This window comes from Leopardus geoffroyi, chromosome D4, assembly GCF_018350155.1.
Source record: "Leopardus geoffroyi isolate Oge1 chromosome D4, O.geoffroyi_Oge1_pat1.0, whole genome shotgun sequence".
Classification (NCBI taxonomy): domain Eukaryota; kingdom Metazoa; phylum Chordata; class Mammalia; order Carnivora; family Felidae; genus Leopardus; species Leopardus geoffroyi.
In genome coordinates this window covers 9,199,499-9,225,579 of record NC_059342.1, presented here as the reverse complement: position 1 = coordinate 9,225,579, position 26,081 = coordinate 9,199,499, and the positions used below count along the sequence as shown (strand labels likewise).

General features: G+C 44.6%; 1 protein-coding gene across 12 annotated transcripts in view; it reads left to right on the top strand.

The window, feature by feature from the left end:
* The window catches only part of SMARCA2 (SWI/SNF related, matrix associated, actin dependent regulator of chromatin, subfamily a, member 2), a 180,984-nt gene that overhangs the window by 130,544 nt on the left and 24,359 nt on the right, over positions 1 to 26,081 (top strand). For 7 of the 12 annotated variants that reach the window (XM_045468707.1, XM_045468713.1, XM_045468710.1 and 4 more), the window contains 2 exons: positions 12,088 to 12,305; positions 21,119 to 21,172. In XM_045468707.1, the coding sequence (XP_045324663.1) occupies positions 12,088 to 12,305; positions 21,119 to 21,172 (272 nt within the window). Of the gene's footprint in view, positions 1 to 8,639; positions 8,841 to 12,087; positions 12,306 to 21,118; positions 21,173 to 26,081 lie in introns of those variants that run through there. The other 5 variants (XM_045468714.1, XM_045468715.1, XM_045468717.1 and 2 more) reach the window with 2 other exon arrangements.

Below are 26,081 nucleotides of genomic sequence, written 5' to 3'. Positions count from 1 at the left end.
GGGGGAGCATAATTGAGCTATTTAGATCTTCTTGCAGGGGAGAAAAGGCTGGAGGACAGGAAAGAACAAGCAAGGTAGTATGACTTTTCTTTTGACTCCCATTCTGAAAAGAGAGAACAGCAGACACCCTCTTATCAGTAGCTGGTCCGTCAATGAGAATATTACACTGGGAAAATGTCGCTTATATGTCGATGAAACCTTTAATGGGAAACATAACAAATATTTATCACATTTTTATTTATTTATGAAGTTACCTCTGAATCTACTGACTAGTCTTTCTCGCTTGAGTAACCGTATTATGTTTCACTTAGGGCTTCCAGTTTGGGTGTTAGAATCTTTTCTTTCTTTCTTTCTTTCTTTCTTTTTTTTATTTTTTTTTAATGTTTGTTTATTTTTGAGAGAGACAGAGACAGAGCATGAGTGAGGGAGGAGCAGAGAGAGAGGGAGAGACAGAATCCAAAGCAGGCTCCAGGCTCTGAGCTGTCAGCACAGAGCCTGACGTGGGGCTCGAACTCTCTGACCGTGAGATCGTGGCCTGAGCTGAAGTCGGATGCTCAACCGACTAAGCCACCCAGGTGCCCCTTAGAATCTCTTTTTTTTTTTTTTTTTTTTTTAAGTTCAGCTTTATTGAGGGTTGAGGCACAACGTGAAGTCAAGTATACATTTTGAACGGACTGCCCCATGTAGTTCATGAACCCATCCGTCACCTGAAGGCAAATCCGGATACTTACAAAGCAGGCAGAGTGCATACTCTTACCCACGTGATGAGTCTAGCCCTTGCCAAATTCAGCAATACTGTTAAGTGTTTTAAGCCACTCCCCTTTTATGGAGTCTTTCATTAACTATCCGGGCGGTCAGTAGAAGTTAGAGCCCTATTTCCTTTCGCAACTGTGTTTCATTTACCCAATCTCCAGTCGAATTGTATAGTTCCAGTAACAAGTTGTAACTGGCATTAAGATCGAGGGGAACACCACTGAGTGTTGGTATAGGAGCCAGGAGCCGCTGTGGGCGGGGCCTTAAGTGGAGGGGGATTGAAGGAGCCTCGTCACTTCCTTCAGATTGAGTGACGGACAGGTGTGCCTTGTCTAAACCACTTTCCAGGTGCTCTGTTCCTAGAATAGCACTTAGGGGAGATTTTCTGCGCTAGAGTGTCACCACTAGGTACAGCTGGTCACTGTGTGTGCCTGCGCCGTGATCACTGACCATGTTTCAGGGGACCCTGTCTCCCGGTGTTGCCTCCTCTGCTACCCAGCACTGCCCATCCTAATTTCGGCCACTGATTCCCAGCAAAACTCGTAGTCCTGGCTTGGCCTACCAAGAGCCCATGAGAGCCGTGACGGCCCGAGTAGTGCTAAGCACGTTCGTTGGTAAAACCTGGTCGTATTTACCTCCGTTCTTGTTTGTGCTTTAACGTGAGACCTGTTTGAAGGCTTACTGCATGACCCATTGTGTTGTAACACGGATAGCTCACCGGGGCTCAGGATTCTCTTTTGAAAATTCAGCTTTGCTGACCTGGAATTAAGTAAAGTCAGTCTTCCTTGACAAATAACTTCACGTCTATTTCGAAGCGCAACTTGAGCAAACCTAAATCTGAAACTTTACGTGTCCAGGTTGGCTTCTCAAGTGGTGCTGGGGCCAGGCACTCCCCTGTGACAGACACTCTAATGGTATCTGTGCGTATATGTATACGTGCATCTGCGCGTGCCCGTATTTACGTATCTGGGGAAGTCTAACCAGTGAGGAGTATGTGCCTGTGCACATGGAGCTACAGCCTCCCTGGGACCAGCGGCTCTCCTGCTCATTTCGTGCAGCTTCAACTCCCTCACCCACTAGACGCCTCTTCCGCGCCAGCAGTCCCGATTCCTAAGAGAAGTGAACTACTTTGGCCGCTCTTCTGTTGATGGAGAGACCCCTTTGCCAGGCCCTACCCAAGCTAGGAGACCGGCCTGAGAACATGGCACCTTCCAGGTCCCTCCAGGTGAGACCAAACACAGAGCGTAGCAGCTGGGCGGCCAGCCCTACGGGCAGGGCAGTTTCCCTTGGATCATAGGATGGGCACACAAGACCAAGGCTGCCGTCACTTACCCAAAGGGATGTTTCCGCTCCTTGAGGAGGTCCTCACTTGGTGTTATTCCAGTGCACACAAATTTCCATTACCGTGAGAGAGTTAAAAAACCTCAGTCCCCAGTAACGAAGGTCGGTTACCAGGTGAATCAGTCTGCTGTGGCTGCAGGAACAAAATACCGCAGACCGTTGTGGCTTACAGGACAGAAATTGAGTTTCTCACAGATCAGGGGGCTAGCAGCCCATGATCGAGGTGTTGACAGGGTTGATTTCTTTTGCAGCCTCCCTCCTTGGCTTGTGGACACCATCTTCTCCCTGTGTCTTCACATCTCTTCTTATGAGAACCCCAGTTGTACTGAGTTCAGGCTCACCTTAATACCTCTTTGTACCTTAATTATCTCTTTAAAGGGTCCGTCTCCAAATACATACACATTCTGAGGCACACGGGGGGTTAGGACCCCACCACAGGAGTTGGGGAGGGGAAACACACCGGGGTATACCAGAAGGCCATGATATACCGTGTCTTTATAGAAAGTACAAATTTGGTGGCTGGCTCTTCGATCCTTGCTGTGTAAGTAACAGACCCGCATGATGGTCCGTGACCGTTCCCATCACTGTTCTCAAAGTGTGTTGGTGACTGGTCATCGAGTGGCTGTTGCTCAGTCCAGGGACAGATGGTGAAGCATGTGGTTGTGGTGCCTCCTTGTTTCCCAGTGGTAGACCCGCACAACACTCTACCGAAGTAGATAGTCACGAGAGGGCATCGGCCTCCAAAGGCGTAAGTGTAGGGGGGAAGAAAAACGCACAGAAAGTGAATTTGGATGTGACTGGATTTGAAAATGGTGGCATCGTTGCGAAGACTGGAGGAGTCTTGTGTGAAACTTCAGTATAAACCACCCTGGAAACAGTCCAATGAACATAAAAATAAAGGCTAAAGTCATCACAGTGTATTTCAGTTTAAATTGAATTTGAACATTTACTTTGAAGACATATATATATACATATAAATAAATATATACATTTATATTATTTATATATATTATATTGTATATTATATATTATACATATATATTATATATTTATATTATATATTATACATAAATATATATTATATATTTATATTATATATTTATATATTTACATTGTATATATATAAATATACATATATATACATGTATATTTATATATATATATATATATATATATATATATATATATATATATAAATCCCGAACAACTGGGCCAGTGTTCAGGCCAAAGTGTTGAAGTTTTGCACTGAAAAAGCATGTGATTACGAGGAGACTGGAGAAGAACCTTGTCTACCAGAAAAGGCCCGTTTCAAGGTTTCAGACGTAGGTGCGAACAGAGTGGGTCAGTGGCACTGCCAGGGGCCGACGAGGGGGGGACTGCTGTGAAGTTTGCACCCAAGCTCCAAGGATCATCCCGTATTGACTGCTGATGAGACTGGTCTTTTCTGGAAGACCCCTCTATGGAGAACGGAAGCCAACAAAAACGTAAGGTCGTAGAGTGCCCATAAAGAACAGTCTGGATGTTCAGCCAGAGGAAGTTGGTTGAAGGTGCTCGTGAAGAAAAGGATGACGATGTCCCAGAGGGAGAGACAGCAGTTAAAAAATAGAACAAAATCCTCACATCAAGGGTTCATCTGAGCAAGACATTTCACGACATCCAAAGGGCAAAGAGTAAAATGTTGGAAGCTGATCCTGAGCGTTTTGCCAAAGCCTAGGGAAAAGGATTGTTCTGTATCATAAGTTAATTGGTGAGAAGACAGCAAATGCTGTCCAATACTGATACGGTTTTTTTTAAACCCCAAAAAGTCCTCTTAATGCTCATTTCTAGTGCTTTAAAATTCATGTACTAAATAGATACTCATTTTACTATGTTTTTCATTTTCTTGTGTGCATATAACCGGCAATAGGAGTTTTTAATTTTTTGGCGTGTACGTTTGTTAAGGGACGTGGAAGAAATCGTGCTTTCCTGGTTTGCAGTTTCAAATTGCACCATCATTTTTATGGTCCCCGTGCTTTGCAGGCAAAGTGACAACTGAGAACGTGTGCATGCGTGTATCTTTCCTGCTGAGAGTCTCCTTAAGATGCGCCATGTTGGGTCTTTACGTGCATTCTTCACCTAAGCCTAGGAAGCGTAATTAGCCTTTTCCTGATGGGGCTCTCAGTCCTCATTTGTGCTGTAAAGTGGAATAATATCCTGGTTAAGGGTGTGGCTTAATGCAGCCAAACCCCCAGAGCGCAAATCCTGGCTCCGCTACTTACTTGTCTACGATCTGGAGTGAGATGCTCCGTCTCTCACCGGTATCCTGAGGACACAGTACTTGCCTCACAGTGTCGTTGTAACGATTAAATGAGCAAATGTATGTAAAGCACTGAGTGCCTGGCACCTGTGTCAGCAGTACGTGTCGGGGTTTGGTGATGCTGCTGCTGCTGCTGGTGATGATGGTGGTGCAGGGGCATTAGAAGTATCCACCATGCCATGTATCTTCAGAGGGGTTGGAAAGGAGACTCTTTGCTTTACCAGATGGCCCCAGGCTACAGTGCTTTTGATTTCTTGTGTTCCTTAGGTGTTCTCTGCCTTAACTGGGCTATTACTGGTCTTGGCCTCTGCCTCAGGGGGAACAGGCACCCTACTCTGAGCCACCCTTTTGTTGGATTTGATGCTTTTCACCCAGGGCGCGTTTATAGCCCAAAGAACGCGCAGTTTGGAAGCCCGGAGGAGGGCTCTGTTGCTCCTCGATGGCCTGTCCCAGACAAGCCCGTGAGAGAACCATTTCTTTGGCTGGAGGACCTCCGAATGAGGTTCACTTCTGTCATTGTACATGACCTGTCTCTTTCAAAAATATCACATTCTTCTTCTTTTTTTTTTTTTTTTAAGTTTCCTTCTTTCTTTAAATATTTATTTTTGAGAGAGAGAGAGAGAGAGAGAGCAGGGGAGGGGCAGAGAGAGAGGGAGACACAGAATCCGAAGCAGGCTCCAGACTCTGAGCTGTCAGCACAGAGCCCGATGTGGGGCTTGAACCCATGAACCACGAGATCAATGAATGACCTGAGCTGAAGTCCAACACTTATTGAGCCCCCCAGGCACTGCCAGTTTAGATATAGATAGATGATATAGATATAGATATAGATATAGATATAGATATAGATATAGATATAGATATAGATATAGATATATAGATATATAGATATAGATATATAGATAGATATTTTTTTTGAGAGAGAGAGAGAGAGAGAAAGAGAGAATGAAAATCCCAAGCAGACTCCGCACTGTCAGTGCATACCCCGATAGGGCTTGATCCCACAAACGGTGAGATCATGACTTGAGCTGAAATCAAGAGAGTCACAGGCTCAACCGACTGAGCCACTCAGGCGCCCCCATCATGTCGTGCTTGGTAAGCATTGAAATTGTACCACAGTTTGTTGTTACCTATCTTTGGCGTCTCATTTTTTATTTTAACATACTGAGAACCCCAAAGTGTGAAGTGACCCGGGCCTCCCTGAGAAGCCTTCCCTGGGGCATGAGTGGGTTGCGAGTTACAGTAACTGATAAATGGTCTCAGGAGAAGAAAGCAGAACTGTGTTTCTTTTAATTCTCCGTCGTTTCTCTAAGCCTTTTGCTGGCTCACAAATTCTCTCTGCTTCTTTATTCCACCCAAGGGAGCTACAGCATCGTGCGTGCCTAACGTGTGAGAACAAAGGTGTCAGTACATCATGTTTGTAACGTGGTAGGGTCTACAGGGCCACCCTCTACTAACTCTTAACAGTCACGTTCTGAACAGAGTACTGTGCTTAATATTCCCCAGAAGGTGCCCTCTGGGTTCTTAGTTGATCCTGTGACTGAAATTCTTTTTGTGCTTCCTAAACTTTTTTTTCCCCTCTTCCCACCCCACAACGGCTTTGACCTGAAATAGGGGTCTAATTTGCCTTCTCTCAATTGTATACGCGCGCCTTTTCCCCCCTTCCCCTAGGTTTCTTTAGGTAGCTTCCTCAGGGCGTTAGGGGGAAAGAGCACCTTGGTTCACTTTCGCAAAAGTGATGGAAAGTCGCTGAACAGAAATTTAGGTTAACAGAGGCTCCACACACTTGCCCTTAATGGCCAGCATTGCCCATTTCAGTCTCCAGCACCCTGGTGCCTGACGAACGAGTGAAGAAATGAAGGTCCACTGAATTAATAGGACATCAGTCAATTGCACCACAGTGACAAAGAAAAAAGAAAAAGCCAGCATGATAAAAACAAAAAACAAAACCCTTTTAGATCAATTCATCTCTCTCCTTGAATATTTGAGGCATTTGTTAACAAAACTATGAAGTTTGTGGATAGGTATGTCCTTCTATACAGGTGTATTCTCACATCCTGGGTATTTCCTTAATAACACATGAATGAATAAGAATTTTTGGAAAGGCTTCTAGTCACTAGTGAGGGCAAGACTGAACGTGCTACCTGTTGAAATGCTATAGGGTCTGAGGTTGGAAGGAAAGCCAGCAAGATTTCTGTGGTATTGTGTGCTGTGTGTGAAGGTGAAGGGAACACGTATGAACCTGCAGTTGGGTTTGTTTTGTTTTGTGTAATATTTACAGAGTTTATTCCCCCCATCCCGGGACTTTTTTTTTTTTTTATTGTTGTAAAAAACACATGTGTTTGTGAAATGTGCTACCTTAACCAGTCTAAGTGTACATTTTAGCAAATTTGCTGTGCATTCATCACCGGGAGATACTGCACAATGTTTTCATCATCCCAAACCAAAATTCTGTACTCATTAATCAATAACTCCACACTTTCCCCAACATTCATTGCCTTGTGACCTCTGTTCTTCTTCCTCATGTAAGTTGAATCACACAGTTATCTGTCCTTTGGTGTCCAGCTTATTTTACCTTGGGAGTTTGATTTCATGCCTAGTGATCTAACAGGTTGCTTTCGGGGATAGTAATGATCAAAAACTTTAAATGGCCCCAGGAGCACCTGGGTGGCTCGGTCGGTTAAGCGTCTGACTCTTGATGTTGACTCAGGTCATAATCTCACAGTTTGTGAGTTCAAGCCCCTTTTGCGCTCGGTGCTGACAGTGCGGAGCCTGCTTGGAATTCTCTAGCCCTCTCTCTCTACCCCTACCCCACTTGTAGTCTCACTCTCTCTCTCAAAATAAATAAATAAACTTAAAAACAAACACACAAACAAAAACCTTAAAGTGGTCCACGGCCCCGAGTCCAAAATTCTGTATCCAGAAGTGCTGTGGTCTTTATTAAACCAAGGGGCTGAAATGGGCTGGCATTTTTAGTAGGAGTTCCAGAACTCCATGTTCAATTTGTTGCTGTTATTAAAGATGCCTATTGTAAGAAAATTTCCTGTGAAATCTTCAAGTTTCTTTAAAAATCCACTTTTTGTTTTGTTTTGTTTTTTTGGTCATGGCTGCCGCTGGCATCATTACCTGTCTTACTGGCTTTCAGGGTCTCTGCAGGGCGTGAGGGAGGTTTAGCCTCCCCAAATATTAGAATCAAGTTTAGCAGCCTGTGAGTGGTCTCCAGGAAACACTCCTATTGATATGTAATTGTCCTAACCACTTGCCTTAATGCTTAGCCCTCAATCTGTAACCCCACCCCCACCCAGGCAGCATCTAGGGTCCTCTTTGGGACCCTAATTCAAGTTCCTCAGGGAGGAGGACCCGCCAAGAGAGCCAGAGCCCTTGTCCGTAGGCAGAAACGTGGTATTTAAACAGCAGAGCTGGGTATGAGAATACTGGATCTCCCATTTCCTATCCAAGACATTTCCCATGCATTGTCTTGATGTCTTTAGAATTACTCCTTTTGATTTTTCCTAAGATGGTCTGTTCCGCTGCTGGGTCTGTGCCCCTCTGTGTGGCGGGCTTAGAGATACCGGGGCGGAAAAAGGCGACCACAGTGAAACAATGCCTCCTACTTGCTTGTGGCTTTTGTTTGCTTGTCTCTGTTTACCTATTCCCGGGCATGGATCCCTTCTGTTCCGCCGGGTAGGGTTGTGAAGTCCCGTATTCACAGCACCCCCTTGCAGCGCGGGGAGAGGAGAGCAGGGATAATGCCCACTCTGCCGACCGTCTCTCTTCCCCTAAAAGACACGGCATGTGTCGGGATGACAGGGGCACCACCAGACCCACGTGTGGTGACTGATTCCTCAGTCGAGTCTGCCATGTGCCTTGCAGGCTGCAAAAAGTGTTTGCTGGGAAACCGCTTTCCCTGCAGGACTGGCTCCTGCATTTTGTTATCAGAACCCACATGCCGCTTTCTTAAGAGCTAATTGAAGAAGGAGCCAGTCTTTATCCGGTTCTGGTGTTGTGAAAATGTATTCTTAAAAAAAAAAAAAAAAAAGAAGAAGAAGAAGAAAGAAAGAAAAAAAGAAACAGAAAGAAAGAGAAAGAAAGGTGGGGGGGAGAAAAGGTTGCCATCCAGTGGAGGAAGGAGTAATTCCCAGCTTCATTCAGGAAAAACACAGGCTGGAATATGCTTAACTATTTTAACTTGGCTGGGGATTTTTATCACCAGAAGGGTTTTTTTTTTTTTTTTTTTTTTTTTTTTTAGTGACATTCAGAGCCAAATGGGTGCAGTGTGCCTTTAAGGAAAGAAGTGCCTCACCAAACTTCGCCGTAGTTGTATCTCACCGTTCGGAGAGGGAAGGAAAGTGTTAATTTCTTATTTGTACACTTTTTTTTCCCCCGACTTCCTTCCTATTCACTTCATTAAATCTAGAGGCAGTTCAGCATGGGAGCCGTCTGTATGTTGAATTAGGGCTCGCACTCTTGCCCAACACGTCACCAGTCGGAAACTGGGGGTTTGCTTCTGTGATTTATTTCATTATTGTGCTGGTAAAAGGTTTGGAAGGGCATTCTTTTCGGGGTAGTACTTTAGCATTGTGTAGCAAGTTTTTTTTTTTTTTTTCGTGGCACCCCCCCCCCTCGCCTAGCACTGAGTTGAGTCTGTTGAGCCAGTGTAATAAATAATTTTTTTAAATAAAAGAACAGTTTTAAATTTCCATGAATAATTTTACTTACATGCAGGAGTAATCTTACTCTACTTCTTTAAGTGCGAAAAGCACTGGGAAATATTTAGTGAATTGATTTCCATTAGAAAAAGACCCTTAGAAATCCCTGAACATACAGTACTGCATATGGATGTGTTTGGGGTCTTTGGGGAGGAGGGAAGATGTTTTGTAGCTGACGGCATTCCTGCATAAAACCTTAATTTAAGGGGAATAATGGTCAGTACTTTGTGTGTTTCCTTGTGATTCCAAAAATCTAAATTTAATAAGAATCTGCACGTATGAGCAATTGCAATAAACATTGTTTCATTAGTTCCTTTTTGCTATTTGTTTTCGCTTCTTAGCTATTCCCAGATTTAGAGATTGATAAATCCAAATATCATAAGCTTATGCTTTGTTCCGTTTCCCACCCCCCCCCCAAATTAAGGGGAGGGGGTGAGAGTAGAAATATCCTTTTCACAACTTCCCCCTCTTGATGGATCCCACTGAAAAGAAAAACAATGAAAAATTTTACAGCACGAAACTGAAAGGGAAGTATCACAGTTGTTCGGGATTTTCTTTAAAGAGAAGAATGACATTGTATTAAAATGTTTGAACTTGGGAAACATGCACATTGCTTTTACCGACATGCATTTAATGAAAAAAATTCTTTTATCCAAAAAAAAAAAAAGATCATCTGAGATTGCTCCAAAAACATGCAGCCTGTTTTTTTTTTAAGGCACTAAAATGAGGTTTAAGATACCAAAAAAAGAAAAAAAAAAAGCTTAAACTGTTTTAATTTTTTTTAATAAAATTGAATATTAATTTGTTTCCTTACTGGCTTAATTGTTAAAATGAGAGTAAGAATCAGAAACCATCTGAGCTAAAAAATCTCTAATTCTGCTTCCTGGAATAATAAGGGGGGAAAAAATATGATAAGTAGTTGTCAATATTAAAACAGGCTGAAGGAGGAAGGCTTCGGGCCTTGTAGTAGGTAGAATGAAACAGCAGATTTGAGTATCCACAATCCTTTCAGTATTAAATTTTCAGTAAAATAAAATTACTTGTATATGAAAACATAGCCTTTCCCCAGCTCTCTTTTTTTTCCTGATCAGCTGATGAAGAGACTAGCAGCTCGCTGCTTTGCTGGCTTGTTAATTTTATCCCCACTAACTGTGATTTCCGATAGCCGGCCTGCCGATAGTGGTAAGGTAAATATCCTTTTTCGTTGCCGTCTTGAAGATTCAGTAGAACTACATCCCAGGCATGTGTAGGTGTGTAACACATCAAAAGCCGGTGTTCTCCGTATTTCTGTGTGCAACTGGGTGCTTGAGGAGAGCATTACCATTAACTGTTGACAGCCTTGCATGCTGTATTTATTATTAGCATGTTCAGTCCCCAACATTTGCGGGACAATTTCCTTTTCTTAATCTTCGCTTAGCTGCAGTGTGTTTAGCTGTATAGTTTGGGTGTCCTGCTTTTAGGCAAATGAATATTAATGAAATAATGTGGAAGCTTTTTTTTTTTTCTCTCTCTCTCTTTTTTTTTTTTTTCCTTTTTCCTCATAACTCATCAGATCTCGCCTCCTTCATAGTGGTTATCTGAACACTGTAGGATCGTGATGGAAATTGTCTTTTGATTATTAAGGCCTAGCCTCAGACTGTCCCTTAGGATTCTGTCTGTGTGCATGTTGCTTCTTCGGGTTTGCACATTGGAAGATGCATAGAAAACATTCTTTTAATCCCACTAGCATTTTTAACATGCCAGGTTGTTTTGTGTTCTGTACCAGGTTTTCTTCATAAAACCTTTCTTTTTCAGGAGGCATTGTACACAAGTGAAAGAAATTATGTCTGAGCTGTAATCACTCTTTATATTGATTGTTATACTCACATGATCATAAATATTAGCCATGTTTGGTGCTGTGGAGAAATGAAGGTAATTGCTTTATGATTAGGGCTCTTTCAGCTACGAGAAAGGATTGATTAGCATTTGCATACTGGAAGCAATATTGAGAGCCAGGAGGAACAAATAACAACATCAGTTTATTTTGTGTGAGAAAGCAATCTTGAAATGCAATTTAAAGGTCTTTAAAAAATTTTTTTCTTTTTCATGGTCAAATTTTCTTTTATCTGTTTTGTTTCGTTTTTTTTTTTTTTTCATTGCAGTTTTTCTTTATTTTTCTTAAGTTTTGAGATTTACCAGGGGGATAAAAAAAAAAAAGTTTAAACTTCTGGGTCTGTCACATGGATCTTTTAGCCATTTACGAACAGGTTTCTTTTATACCTGGTTGTTTTTATAGCTATTTTATTATCTCTCTGCATTAGTGCTGCTGGCTCTGGTTTAAAGCAAGCGTTTGCAGGTAATTGGAAAAAAGTGTTTGTTGTCTGTGAGTGTGTGTGTTCTTTATCAGATGATTTAAGTGCATTTACCAAGGAATGTGGCTTTGTACTTCCTGTTTCCTTGTTTACTAATTGCTACGTTAGAACAAAATCTGGATGGAATAGGGATTTATGTCGTGAATCATGAGTAAATTGATGTAAAAGCCCAGAGAAGGGTCAGAGCTTATATGATCGTAAGGATGTATTCTTAGAGGAATTTTTTTCTTCACCCACCTCTTTTTTGTTTTGTTTTGTTTCTGTTTTACCTTTCCCCCCTTTTATAGTAGTAAAACAATTCAGGTCTTTTTCTTATATTGAGCCAAAATTTCATTTGGATTCAGCTATCTTTCAGACACTTCACATGTGTCGCCCTTTTTGTATTTGTCATTTCTTCTTACTATTAGTGTTTCCTGCCCTCGCTGTATTTTGTTCCCAGATTAGACTTGGCTTAAAGAATTATTTTATCCAATATGGCGGTCTTCCCTCTTCTTACTTGACTGATTACTGTTAACTTGTATTTTTAATCTTATTTTTGTTAGTTTTACTTGATTCTCATCACTCACCTTGGCTTTTTAAAATTTTCTTGATTAATCTCTTGTCTTGAATTTTCCTCCTTCATTCCCTACTACAACAGGCCATCGAAGACGGCAATTTGGAAGAAATGGAAGAGGAGGTACGGCTCAAGAAGCGGAAAAGACGAAGAAATGTGGATAAAGATCCCGCCAAAGAAGACGTGGAAAAAGCTAAGAAGAGAAGAGGCCGCCCTCCAGCTGAGAAACTATCCCCCAATCCCCCCAAACTGACCAAGCAGATGAACGCAATCATTGATACCGTAATAAACTACAAAGACAGGTGAGTGTTTCACTCCTACAACTTGCTCCCCTCCACGGAGACAGAGTTGATACTCACTACCGAGCAAGATGTATTTTAAGGCATGCGCCGGGTTGTAAGGTTCTTTCTGCTTTGTGTTTCATGGCTTTTGCCCAAAGGTGTCAGAAACCTCGTCGTACCATTTTCACAATGGCTGCCATTGCTGTTTTGTGTGTTTTCCCAGGCATTGTTGAGGATATTTGAAAATAGTGTAGGTGACAAAAATTAAAAAGACAGTCTAAACTGGAGGAGTCAGGACTCTTAAGGATCTGTGAAATACCATCCTGTTTGTAGAAGGACTGGAATGACATCGTGAAATTATACTTCTGGGTTGCGTTGTTTGGGAAAGAAGAATCCTAGCATACTTAAGGTAAATATTTCATGTCGAGACTCTGTCGAAAACCAAAGAGGTGCTTCGTCAGAAATACCATTCCGGCTTTCCTTCCAACACACTTGTATTTCTGAGCCCTCGTTTGAGCAACATCTCCTCCTTCCTAATGACACTGCATAGACCGCATGGTTTTCTGGCAGATGTACCTCGTTTTCACAGACCTTTTCAGTGTGAGTGTGGAGAAACGCACGTGGCACGTTATCATCCCCAGACCTGTGTCGGTCAGCCCGACACAGTAGATAAACTAGTTGGGCTACATTTTGGTTAGTTGTTTTGGTTTCTGCTTGATAATCATGTGATGCAGTTTTCATAGAAAGATCACATCTCGTTCCAGTTGAAAAGTTGATAGGAAACAAAAGAATTAAACACTGTATTTCTTGCAGTTGCACAGCGGCATTTAATCCGGTTTTGGTTATTTTTTTATTTTTATTTTCTTACAGTAGTGTTGCTCCGTACATCCAGGAACGTTTAACACACATAACGAAGTTGTGATTTTAGTTTTTCTTTGCGACTTTAGTGCTCGTTTTCTATCAGGAAGAAACCTCCTAATAAAGATGAAGTCGTGTAACCAGGAAGAAACTTTCCACTGAGGGGTTTTATTGTTGGGTCTTCGTTACCTTATCTGTAAGGAGTTTCCAGAAATGGTGACAAGTGGTAGCACGAGGTGTGTGTGGAAGAGTCAGAATTTCCTGCCCTTCTTTGTGTTGCAGAGTTTTTAGGTTCTCTGCTTACTATTTTTACTACTTGTCTTTGTTGTTGTTGTTGTTGTTCTTTTTTTCAAGTGCATCCCCTTGCATATTTCACATGTGGCAACAAAGAGCAGCCCCATTATATTGGGTTTGGAGAGGCCACTCATTGACACAGGGGGATGACAGCCATCCAGAAAGGAAGATTGGCCCACCAGTCCGTTCTTTGACCAGAGCGAACGGGCACACGCTTCCTCGTAAGCCAAGAATCAGTAACTCTGTCAGGTTTCTGTTCGCCCCCAGCCCTCCTGGAAGATATGCCACAGGCAGGAACGGTTTCCGGGAAACCAGCTTGGACAATGACGCCTTATTTTATCAGCCCTTGGTGTAAAAAATAATAATAATAATAATAATAATAATAATAAAATAAGTAGAGAGGATCACCCTGCATAAGCCTCCAACTTCTCTGCCTTTGTCTCAGGAGAGCAGAGCACGACATCTGTTACTCTGACCAGGTGCGCCTTGGTATTTGACAGGCATCTTGCTCATAACCTGCTGAGTGGAGTCTGGGGCGGCAGGAGCACTGCACAGAGCCGAGAAGAGGTTTAGGAGCTAGGCCTTTTATTCCAGGTGACGTCTAGCTCCTCCTTTAACGGTGCAAAAGAGGTCACCAGCTGGTGGACCACAAAGTGCCCACAGCCTGATTAATTTCATGATTCATGTTGTTGGGTGGGGGATGGGGAGAAAGCAAACACATAAAACCCGGAGAGACTTCTTGTAAACTTCAGGTGTTCTCCGTCCTTTTAGAAAAACCTAAAAATCATGCAGCGTTCTACCCGAGTTTCCCCAAGGTGATAACGGGTAGGAGTGAGGAGATGGCTACCCACCGCCCCCCCACGGGCTCTCCTGCTCCAGCTTGCCGCAGCCCTCCCCCCGACCCGTCACCCTGCTAAATCATCCTTCTAATGTGGGGTGCCACTTACTATTTATCATCGTGCTTTCCCGCCCGGCCCACTTGACTCATTTATATCACCTGCTGGCTCCATAGGCTTCTGGGTGTTGGGCTTCCTGGCATAGATAGCTATGGACTGACTCCTTTCCTAGAAACCACCACCGAAGAGGAGGTTAGATCCCTTGCGCCTCAGCTGAGCACAGCACCGTTGTTGATACACAAGCTCTTACGTGGGTTCAGCTTACCTGTGTTTGAATCTTAACTCCAGCATTTATCTACTACCTGTGGGGCGCTCTGGCGACCTCCTTAACCCCTCTGAGCCTCACTTTCGCCATCCACAAAATGGAATGATTACCGTACCTGCCTCCAGAGGCGTCAGGCGAGTTGGAGGAGTTAATGCAGGCCAAGCTTGCTTGCTGAGTCGTTTAATTATTAATAATCAGCCTTTCAGACTACTTTTAGCTCATCAGGTGGGTAAATGGAGCTCTGAGCACTTGAAAGTAAGCGTCCTTGCTAATACGTTTTCTATCCTTTCTGTCCCCTCACACCCTCCAAAAACAGAAAACACAGTTTCACTGGGACTGATTATCGAACATGTCTTTGGTTGTATTGTAGGGAAAGAGTATTTAAATATTTTAGCATTCAGACACCGAGTACTTTTTTCCTCCTGTTTTCTCTGGTTTCAATGTATTTATTCAATTCTTCCTTGCAAAGTACCCTCTTAAGGCCCGTTCTGTTAGCCCCCACATTTAGGTGGGTTCTGGAGAGTATGGGCCCCTTTCCCATTGCTGCATGTTTCATGTATATTTCGTGTTCGTAGTCTAGAAAAAAAAAAAAAAAGCACTTATTGTGAATATTTCTGTGTTTTATTTCTCTTCCCAAACTTGGTGCTCAAGTAGGAGGTGCTCAAATTAGGAGGGCCTTAATTGGATACATTGTTATATTTTTGTTGGTTTTAGAAAAATACTGCTGGGAAATGTACCTACCCCTCCATGTGCTGAGATTTTTGTTCGGTTAAAGTCAGCTACTAATATAGTAACTCAGCCTACCTGTGCAAGAAATACCACCTGTACTAACTTCCCTCCCCTTCCCTCAAGTGTTAGGGTTCTGACAGTTGTACAGATTAGCGGTGTATTAGATAAGAATTGCCATCTATATTTAACTGATATATAAGAATTAATTAGCTCTCATGAGACAGTTTTTTTGAAAGTTCTTGCATGATTCTGGGACAGATGTATCTTTCTTTTTTATGAAGAACTAGGATAATTTAAGCATCTATTTATTGCCTTTGTTTTCAGTGCCAGGCTTTTTTTTTTTTTTTTTTTTTTTTTTTAAGGAGGATACTTTTTAAAATGTGACCCCAAAGAGCCAGTAATTTTGTGTGTTTCACAAATGTAAAATCTTTCTGCAGTAAATGCTATTTAAAGTTAGAACTGGTCAGCTATAGCTCATTCCTACTATTTTCATTCCCCAAATCAAGTAGTGTTAGAAGGCTTTGTTTTGACTTGTTATGATAAGCCTTGTTTTCTATTTCTATCGGAGGCTTTTAAGAATCCTGTTCTAACATTATGTACTATTTAACCTAAGATGCTATTCCTTTAGAAAAAGGATCCATCCAGTTTGCATCTCTACCCTTTAAAATTACCCCTGGGATGAGATCTAGAATAAGATAGTGAAGGGTAGGGGCTGGGAGAGCCATCCCGAGTCTAGAGACGTGGCTCGTAATTACTTGGATAATGGAAAGATCTAGAGGGATTCGGGGTCCTCGCTCTCCCTGGCTTACCTTCCCACAACTCAGACGTGCCCCCCTCACCATCTTTGACAGACTGCCATCCAGCAGTTATGGACCCTCCCGAGAGTTAGTGCGCTGTGTCAGGGGGCAGTTAACGACACTGACATGCAGCTGTAAGCACAACAATCCTTTCCTATAGGATTCAGCCCTTCTGACTTGTGGGTGTTCTACTTGGACGTTCAGAGAGTATGTCCGTCCGCATTCCGAGCAGTGTCCTTTGGGCATGGCTATCCACCTCAGGCCATTCTCCTTGAGGCTGACACACGTCCCTTTGCTCTCAGAGTGCTGTCTAGACCTACACCATCCTGGTCCCCTTCCTTAGGCACATCTTACTTTCTTAGTGTCCCATATAGAATAGGGCACCCATACCTCCAAAGGTATTCTGATGGCTAACTGCAGGGCAGTGAGCTTCCCTGGTCTGGATACCAAAATTCTGTTACCCTGCCTCAAGAGTGTCTTAACTTCTTCCAACAGCTCTGACACATGAACATGGGAAAGCTCTCCGGCCCCAAAACGGGTAGAAAGCTCTTTCTTCCCTGGAACGTTGCCAAGGTTAGACGTCAACTAAGCGCTTGATTTTTTTGAACCTGTATCTACCGACTTCATTCTTTCCCTTATGCAGCTCCATTTAACAGATTCTTGTCCCTTGGGGCGCCTGGGTGGCTCAGTCGGTTGAGCGTCCGACTTCAGCTCAGGTCACGATCTCGCAGTCTGTGAGTTCGAGCCCCGCGTAGGGCTCTGGGCTGATGGCTCAGAGCCTGGAGCCTGCTTCCGATTCTGTGTCTCCCTCTCTCTCTGCCCCTCCCCTGTTCATGCTCTCTCTCTCTGTCTCAAAAATAAATAAACGTAAAAAAAAAAAAAATTAAAAAAAAAAAAAGATTCTTGTCCCATTTTTCCAGTCTACTATTATAACATCATTTTTATGCCTTTTTAAAAAATCATGTTTCCTTGTGTAAATCATTTCGGGTTTTTTGTTTTGTGGGGTTTTTTTTTGTATTTTTGTTTTGTTGTTTTTTTTTTCCATCAGATTTGCTATAAGCTGTCTAAAAGGCAAAGGACAGATCTCTGTCATGTGCACCTGAAAATCACTTCAGGTTGACATAAATGTATTAACCATTAATCCTTTTTAAAAAAAAAATATTTTTTAATGTTTATTTTTGAGAGAGAGAGAGAGAAACAAACAAAGCACAAGCGGGGGAGGGGCAGAGAGAGAGGGAGACACAGAATCCGAAGCAGGCTCCAGGCTCCGAGCTGTCAGCACAGAGCCTGACGTGGGGCTTGAACTCATGAACTGCGAGATCATTACCTGAGCCAAAGTTGGACACTTAACCGACTGAGCCACCCAGGAGCCCCTAAACAGCAATCCTTAAAGTTGATTAGCTGTCTGTAGTGTCACAGGACTGCGCCATCGTGTCCCCCACTCTGTCCTTTCTCAAGGTTATCAAGAAAGGTTGAAGCCAAGAGATACCACATTTGTGGCCTCTCCAATCTATCCACCTAGAAACCCCGCCGAAAGAATAAAATGAGGTTAGCTTGCCATGGCTTTTTCTAAGAGACCCCCTACTAGTACTTAAATGATATTATTTATCTTCTCTAAATAGCCCCGTGGCATCTGAATAATTTCCTCTAACTTTTTATGGAGGGCCCTCCTCAAGCTTAGCAATCTCAAGTCTCCTTGTTCATTTTGACATGGGAACGCTGGCTCTTATCTCTCATCTTCTGACTCCACTTCTGTTCGTTGTGATTTCTTAAACGTTACTAGAAGCAATCTGCACAGTGCTTCAGGATGTAATTAGTTTGCAACTGGATACTTGAACTCACGTGAAGCGCCTTCTTACGCCTGGTCGACAGTCCTGTCCGTCGGTGGCTTTTGTTCAACGTTTATTGCGCCTGACTTTTCAAATCTGAGCATTGTCCTCATCCCTGAAGAATCTGGAAATGGAAGGTGAGGTTGTGTCCTCTCTTCCCTCCCTGACAATTGTCTGAAGACTGTGGCAGGAGCATTCTACGATGACCTGCCTCGCTGTCTGCAGAGGGTTGGGACTTCACGTCCAGCTTTGCGGACGGACACAGGGAAGAAGTGGGCGAGGCGGAAGAAACCTGCCTGGCTGGTCTGATGGGTGGACACAACCCTGGCCCACAGTGAGGTGATGGCGGTAGGGCTGGTGACCACTGGGCTGCTTCCTCCCTGGCCCTGTTGAGGCTCCGCTGTCCTCCCTAAAGACAGACTGTCGTCATCTTGACCTGAATTTGCAGAATCCTTCCTGATAGGTCTGAGAGCGGGGGAAGGTCTTGGCTTGTTCTGAATTTCAACTCACATTGTAGAAAATCATTTATTCATCCCGGAAATATTTATGGCATCCCTCCTGTATTTCCAGCCCTGTACTGCAGAACAGGGCCAGAGGGTAAAAAGCCAAAAAACAAAACAAAAACAAAAAAACTCATAGTACTCCCCACCTCTTGCTCACGGTGCATGCATTGGAGGAGGTAAACAGTCTTCCTTCCAGGAAGGAGGTGGCCAGCCAGGAGAATTCAGGGAAGCAGGGGGTCATGTGAGCCTCTTACACAAGGGCACGATGACATTAGTTCTTGTGTAGGGTCACTTTTTAGAAGAACAAAAAACTATCATTATAAAGACATTTAACCTGGGAAGGGAGAGCCAGTGTGCCATTCCTTTACATTTCAGCTCCTTTCCAAGGACAGGGTAGACCGCAAGCCTTACGACTAAATGTACCGTTTAATTCCTTTACATGCTGAAGTTGGGTGTGGCATAGCCCTCAAGTTGAGTAAGGCCGAGCTGCTGGTTTTGAAGGTCCCCATCTGATCAATCCATTCTCCAGAAAGGATGGGCTCTCGTTAAAAAAAAGAAAGAGAGAGAGAGAAGAAAGAAAGAAAGAAAAAAAGAAAGAAAAGAGAAAGAAAGAGAGAGAAAGAAAGAGAGAAAGAAAGAAAGAAAAGAAAGAAAGAAAGATAGATAGATAGATAGATAGATAGATAGATAGATGCCTGGTTTTGAGGTTTTCTCTCAAGTGCTTGACCTGGTGTGCATTTACTGTGTGTGTGTCAGGGGGGCTGAGGGGAGGTGCTTCCCACACTGATCACCCTCCAGAGGCTTCGATCCAGGGCGGGCTGTTCACACCACTGTTGGGATTGTCTCACCAACACAGATTTGTAGTAACAGTATTTTTAAAGCCAAATCCGTGTCCCTGTACTCTTTTTTTGTGGTTGTTTGGGTATCGTGTACCTTTCTTCCTTCCCCCAAGGTGATCAGATGGCTGACCCGTGTAGATCTGTCCCCCTGCCCTCCTTATCCGAATCATCCGAAATGATCCTACAGGGACCTCTCTTGTTCAGAGCCTCGCATCTCCCGTGAACTGTAGTCTTCGTTAGTTTCAGCTCGCAGCACCTTGCCCGTCGTCCTCTGAATTATTTACAGCATGTTCTGTAAAATGTCTGAGGGAGTATTTACCATTCCCAGGTTTCTCTGCCTTCCTAACGACATGTCCTGAGACCACGTGGTCTGGTTTTGGCTTCTGTATCCCCGTGGTTAACATTACCATCAACCCAGTGTCCCAAATGAGCAGCATGAAAAGTATTCCCAATTCTGTGCCTTCGTTCTGATACGCGCTCAGGTACAAAGTTCCTTTGACACGCACCCCAGCACGTCTCCTGGGTACTCCGTCTTCCATCGTCCCACATGCTTCTTCACTAGGCCCTTACCGTGTCATGGGAGGCCCGGCCTGGGGCAGCTGTGTGCTGCCTGTGTCCCCTGCCTCCAGTCTGTCCCTCATCCTGCCTGTCCGGGGCCTGTAGCTCACTGTCACACTGTCGTGTAACTTTGCATGGCTTCCCATTGCCTCCCCAAGTGCGATCAAACTTCTTAGTGCAGGGAAAGCTAGTCTTCCATAGTCTGGCCTTAGTGACCTCCCAGCTTCGTTTGCCAACATGTCCCTTCCTGTTCTCCCTTTTATTTTAGACATTGCAGCTAATGCCCCCCCCCCCACCTTTTTTCCACTTCTTCTTGGTTTATGCTGTTCCCTTTGTGCGGTGCCTCACGCCCTCCGAAGAGTGGGAGTGGCTCTGAGAAGGGATTTTATGAGCGGCCACACGCAGCCTGCGGATGCTAGAGTAAGGTCTGGACAGGATGGAAGTTTTTTTTTTTTTTCCTGCGATTTCTCACACCCGGCCGCTGCTCTGGTTCCCGCCACATAAAGGACACCAGGGTAGCAGTTTCAGAGTTCTCAATGGAAGAGGCTTCTCTAGAGGCCCATAGAAGGGCCGGAGACCTCAGGTGGCCATTTATGGTCCTTTCCAGTCCAAATGACTGACTTGAAGAGAAGGGAGGTCTGGGAGGTGGAGCCAGCTACCTGGGTGGCATGCAGAAATCAGGGCTGGCTGCTGTATTAGCATGCAGTGTGCTATTCAGTTTCCACTCCAGCTTTCCGAGGTAAGTACTAGGCCCGTTTTATTTACACGTGAGGAGCTGGCTCGCCTCGGATGGTAAGACCACTCCGGTAAGGTCATGCTCCCCCACCCCCTGCAAATGCTGCCTGACTTCCCCCTGCTGCTTCTGGAGCAGCGCACGGAAGCTGCACCCTAATGCTCACATCAAACATGAGCAGAGGGAGCAGGAACCAGAGTAATAGGCATGTTCGCGTTTAAGAGAAGCAGGAAATGTCTCAGAGACGTCACGAGAAAGGTTTTTTCTTTTCTCTCCATTCCTCGAAAACTCTGTGTGTGTGTGTGTGTGTGTGTGTGTGTGTGTGTGTGTGTGTGTCAGAATGCGGTTCCACACATAACATTGTGTAGTTTCCCCCCCCAAATCCTATGAGTCGACAACGCGGGCAGGTAAGCAGTCTGAGGCTTGGAGAAGTGACAGGAATCCCCCCAAGGTCACCCACCATAGGAGGAAGAGCCGGACTGGGACTCGAACCCAGGTCTTCTGACTCCAGTGTTCTTTCTACTCTACCGCAGGTGTAACGTGGAGAAGGTGCCCGGTAATTCTCAGTTGGAAATAGAAGGAAACAGGTCAGGATCTGTCTTGTATCCCCTTGTCTCAATACAGGTATCCGTCGGGACAGCAAACAGCCCATTGCTCCCCTAGCCTCCTGACCACACACCCACTTGGGGTGGGAGACGGTGAGGCAGATATTCCAACCCCCCAGCCATGGCTTTTGAAGTTGTTTGTGCTGCGCTGAGGTTGGGGTGTGTCCGTCCTGTAAATGCCCTTCTTAGAAGGGCTGTCGGGAGCCGCCTGCCGGCCTGCCTGCCCACCTCCCCTCACAGATGGGTTTCTCTTGCTTCTCCCTCCCTCGGGCAGCTTCTGTCTTACATCCGCGGGCCTCCTCACTCTGTGCTGCCTTGCTGTAGAAGCTTCATGAACAGCCCGTCTGCTGCGTGGCTCTCCTGCAGGGTGCAAAGAAATGTGTGCGTGCACACAGTGTGTCTGACGTGCTGGAGTTAACCCCAGTGTGCACGGGGTTTGCTCCCTGCCTGCGCCATCTGGGTGTGCCTGCCCCGTGGCCCTAAGTGTCCCAAGCCAGTCTGTTGGACTTTTGTGTGCTTCTGCTGCTGCAGGTGGAAAACAGAACTGCTCTTTCTCGTAGGCTTTTCCTGCGAATGAGGTGACGTTGGTCGCGAAAGGGAAGGGAGGGGGATGTACGTGATTTCTCGGGGTTAGGAGCGATTAGTCCTACATTGAAGATGTCTTTCTGTCAGCTTAAACATAAAAAAAACAAAAAAAAAAAACAAAAAAAAAACGGGTATGCCACTTGCTCAGCCATATTGCCCTTTTGTCGGTTGACCCTGCAACGTCCTTTACGGCAATTTCCCCCACTAATGTAGGATCCAGTCTAGGGCCAGGAGGAAGCACTGAAGCCTCCTCCATCCGGCATTCCAGAATGGATGCCGATCCCCAGTTGTGTGTGTAAGGAGATTAAACGTGGGAGTGATTCGTGCCTACCCGCGTCTGTGTGGGGATAGAACTGTTGTCCCAGACGGTTGATTTTTGATCATTCCTATTGGTGTTCGGTAAACAGTGTTCAATCCCAGAAGCCAGGCAGACACTCCAACCATCATGTGTAACTGCAGGATGTTAAGAATTATGTTACATTTTGGCCATTATGAGAAAGAACGCAGTCCGGATTTGCATTTTGGGATTGCAATAACTTGACTTCATTAGTTTGGTCCGTTTAAATTTGGGAATGTCTTGAGTAAACGTTTCCACCTTCACCACCCAGTCCCCCAACATGAAGAGGTGGCCTTAAGGTCTAAATGGCACCATGTGGCTAGACGCCCAACCCAGGAAACAAGGACAGACATAAGCTCCTTTTCCCTCTCTAACATCAAAATGGTCATGTGACCGTGAAAAGTGGATTAATCACAACTTTAAAGGGTATTGCAAGCCTCCAGTGTCACGCCTGGCCTTTTTGCAGAGAGGATATGGCTGCATGTAGTTGGGACCTAGATAAATACGTTTTCACCGAAGACACATTTAAACTAATTTCCAGAGCCACAGAGAGGGGCTCGACACTTGCCTCCCTCCAGGCTCTGGCATCTTTCTCGTCCCTGACTGCCCCATATGCTGTGCTTTCCCATAAGCCCCCGAGTTTATGACGGGTGTTGTTCAGAGGCTGTGTTAGGGTGCAAGTGGTGTTTGTGCGTCCAGAAGAAGTGCTGAGCATCTTCCATGTCTGTCTCTGTGCGAGTGTCGCAGATGGGGGAGAAATGACTAAGACGGAACGCCTTAAAGCCTAGTTGGAAAAAGCGATCGAGGAAGAACATGGACACAGTGGGAGTATACAGCGTGTGGATACACGGTGGGAGGGGACGGATGGGGCGGGGGCGGTGGACGCGTCAGGTCTCTGTGTGGGCCTAGTGGGAACCCCGAGGAGAGTGTGGGGGTGGTGGGCGAGGCAGAGGCACCCAGGCCCACGTGCGGGGGCAGCCCTGGCCATATGGAAACGCCGGCCCCTCTAGAGACCACGTGATCCCAGTAGGCCTGGACCACGCCGTGCGGGGGATGGGGGTCTCGCGTGAGGGCGGTGGGAACGTGACTGACAAGATTCCAGAGCAGGTGTGAGCCAGGAGAACCCACGGACAGCCCTTGGATCTCTGTCCGTGGTGGTGAGTCCGCGTGGTGCCACTCAGGAATGTGGGTAGGAGCAAAGGACGCACGTGCGTGCGCACGTGCGTGGGTGCCGCGTGCATACCTACCTACCGTGTGCGTGCATGCATACGTGCGTGTGTGTGTGTGTGTGTGTGCGTGCACATGCGACTACCCAGCCCACATACTCCATCCCAGGAAATCCGATCCCACTCTATGGCTCTTCGCAGCCCTTGATGTTGTGATTATGTTGCTAGTATTGACCATCCTTCCAGGACCAGCCTAGAAGCTCTTTTAGAGGAAATTTATTTTTAGCAACGTCAGCACCCGACATGCTGCATTTCTTTGACTAGGGGAGGAAGGCTATGACTGTGGATCTCGGGCCGAAGCACCTTTGCCTATAGTAGCTCTAATTAGATGATGGCGAAATTGCCATAAAATGGTAGTGTGACCAAGTGGACACATTTGTAGAAAAATTCATTGGAGGTGAAGAGCCTTTCCTTGTGCATTCCCCTTATTGGACGCTTCGGGCTCAGCATCAGAGCCGACAGTTTATTCTATGCAGTTGCAGCCTGGTGAGGTCGTACATAGCCTTGCGCATTGTTTGGGATGATGCTCCCCAGACTGGGGTCCTCAAATTCCGGTACCATAGCCTCTTGGAGAACCCTCAGTGCACTTAGAGGCTCTGAGAGGTCTTTTGTCAAGTAACCTGTTGAACTTCGTTCATCCCAGTGTATCCCAAACTCCTTTGACCAACAAAAACCCCCTTTCCAGGGAGAACCGTTAAAAACTCATTAAGCTTGTATTCCCTGAAGCATACCTTGGGAAGTGCTGAACTGGAGCTTAGAAGTTGCATTTAGTCCAGAGAGGGTTTGCTCAGGGAAATATGGATTTCAGTACTTTATTTTTTCCTCATGACAAATATTGATACTTTTATATGTTTATACTTTCACTCCCGGCAGCTCGACACTTACTTCATGATTCTCTCAGCCACTTATACCCACATAAAGCAAGTGGGCAGCCCGCAAATAAACTTAGCCTGCCTGTCTGCTTTCCAAGGCACACAGGGCCTCCCTGAGGCCTCCAGGGTCAGTCTGACCGGGGAAGCACAGGGCCTCTGCCTCGCAGAGCTGTACTCCAGCACCAGCATAAATGACCTCTTTCTGAGGGAGGAGGAAGAGTCCCAGCTGGAGTAACAAAACAGATTTTCTTATGGTCTGATAAAACTGTCTTTAAAACCACTCTACAGGCATTTTAATAAAACGGATTGCTCTGAGACATGGCAGTTATCGGGCATAGATGTTCTTGCATATTCATGGGGCAAGGTCTGCCTCATTCGTGTCTTTCTTAAGAATTTGCTAAAACAGCCATTTAGGACAAAGCAGCACTCTGGTGTCCCCTTGAACCTGTCCCTTTAACAAAATGACACTTGGGACTGGAGGCTCAGGTGGGAGGCATTTGATATTGTTTGCTTGCCAAGCTGTGTGCTTTTGAGTTTGGTCCCATTTCAGCCTAAAGCTTTGAAGTGTTTTCACTATTACCAAGGAGAGACAAAGGGACGGAGCAGAGGACAAAATACTCAGTGGAAGGGCAGGTAGGTCCCTGCCTTTGGAAAGGAACGCATTCTTTGAGTCACGTCCAGGTCTACAAGATGAGATGGTATAATCAGCGACCAAGGCCTCAGGTGGACAGGTGGGCAGTTACAATTGTATATTTCTACCTGCTCTTAGGAAATGTCAGGCGAGTACAAGGGGAAAAGCAACTGGACATCCTGAGTCACTTTCTAGAAGAGTCCAGTGATAGATGGTAGATTCTCCCAAAGTTTCCTCAAAATGCTTGTCTATGCAGATAAGTAATAATCTCAGAATCCCACGTCCTGATGAGCACCTTTGACTTGTTAGTGATAAGTTCAGGGAGAGAAACCTGAAGAAATAAATTGGACCTTAATAAGGTATTAGATTCTGATGGTTGTGATATGTTAAAATTTTTATGGAGTTATTCTGTTCTACTTTTCTCTTTATTTGGCTTTATAAGGTAGAATTAAATGGTGCCAGTTGGTGAAATGTGCTATTTATGGTGTTATAAATAAAAGCTGATCATATACCTCTTAGATACCATTTCTCTGGGAAAAATTAGATTAGATTTTTGACTTACAGCATGTTTTCAAAGAAGGTAACCCAGTAAAAGTGTTTGAAACCTACTTTATTTATGGATGATGATATGGTTCCAAAATACATTAGCGTGTAAATCCTCATTTTGTTGAATCAGAGGACATTGTTGTTAATATTTATTTATGCTCTGGCATATCTCCTTCTGGTCCTTAAGTTTATGACTTTTTAAAAATGTAGTTGCAATTGTACTGCATTTACAGTCTGATATCCTGTGTTCTTTTATTTATTTTTTTATTGAAGGTCACAGCAAGGATTTTTCCCTTCTTTAAGGCATAATCTTAAAATTCATAATTTTAGACTCCCTAACATTCTGTTGTCCTTTCCCCAGTAAACATTTTGGATGCATTACATTAGTCGCTTTACATAATGCCGTGATGAACATCATTTATGCAACTATTTATATGTACATACTTATGTATTACATATATATTATTTTATTCACCTAGGATAGATTACCAAAAGTAGAACCATGTACCATGGTGTAACTGTATTTAAGACTCTTTTATTTTTATTTTTTTAAGAGAGTGCATACACGTGTGAGCCAGGGAAAAGGGCAGAGGGAGAGAGAGAATATTAAGCAGGCTCCACACACAGCTTGTAGCCTGATGGGGGGCTTGATCCCACAGCCCGAGGATCAGGACCTGAGCCGAAATCAAGACTG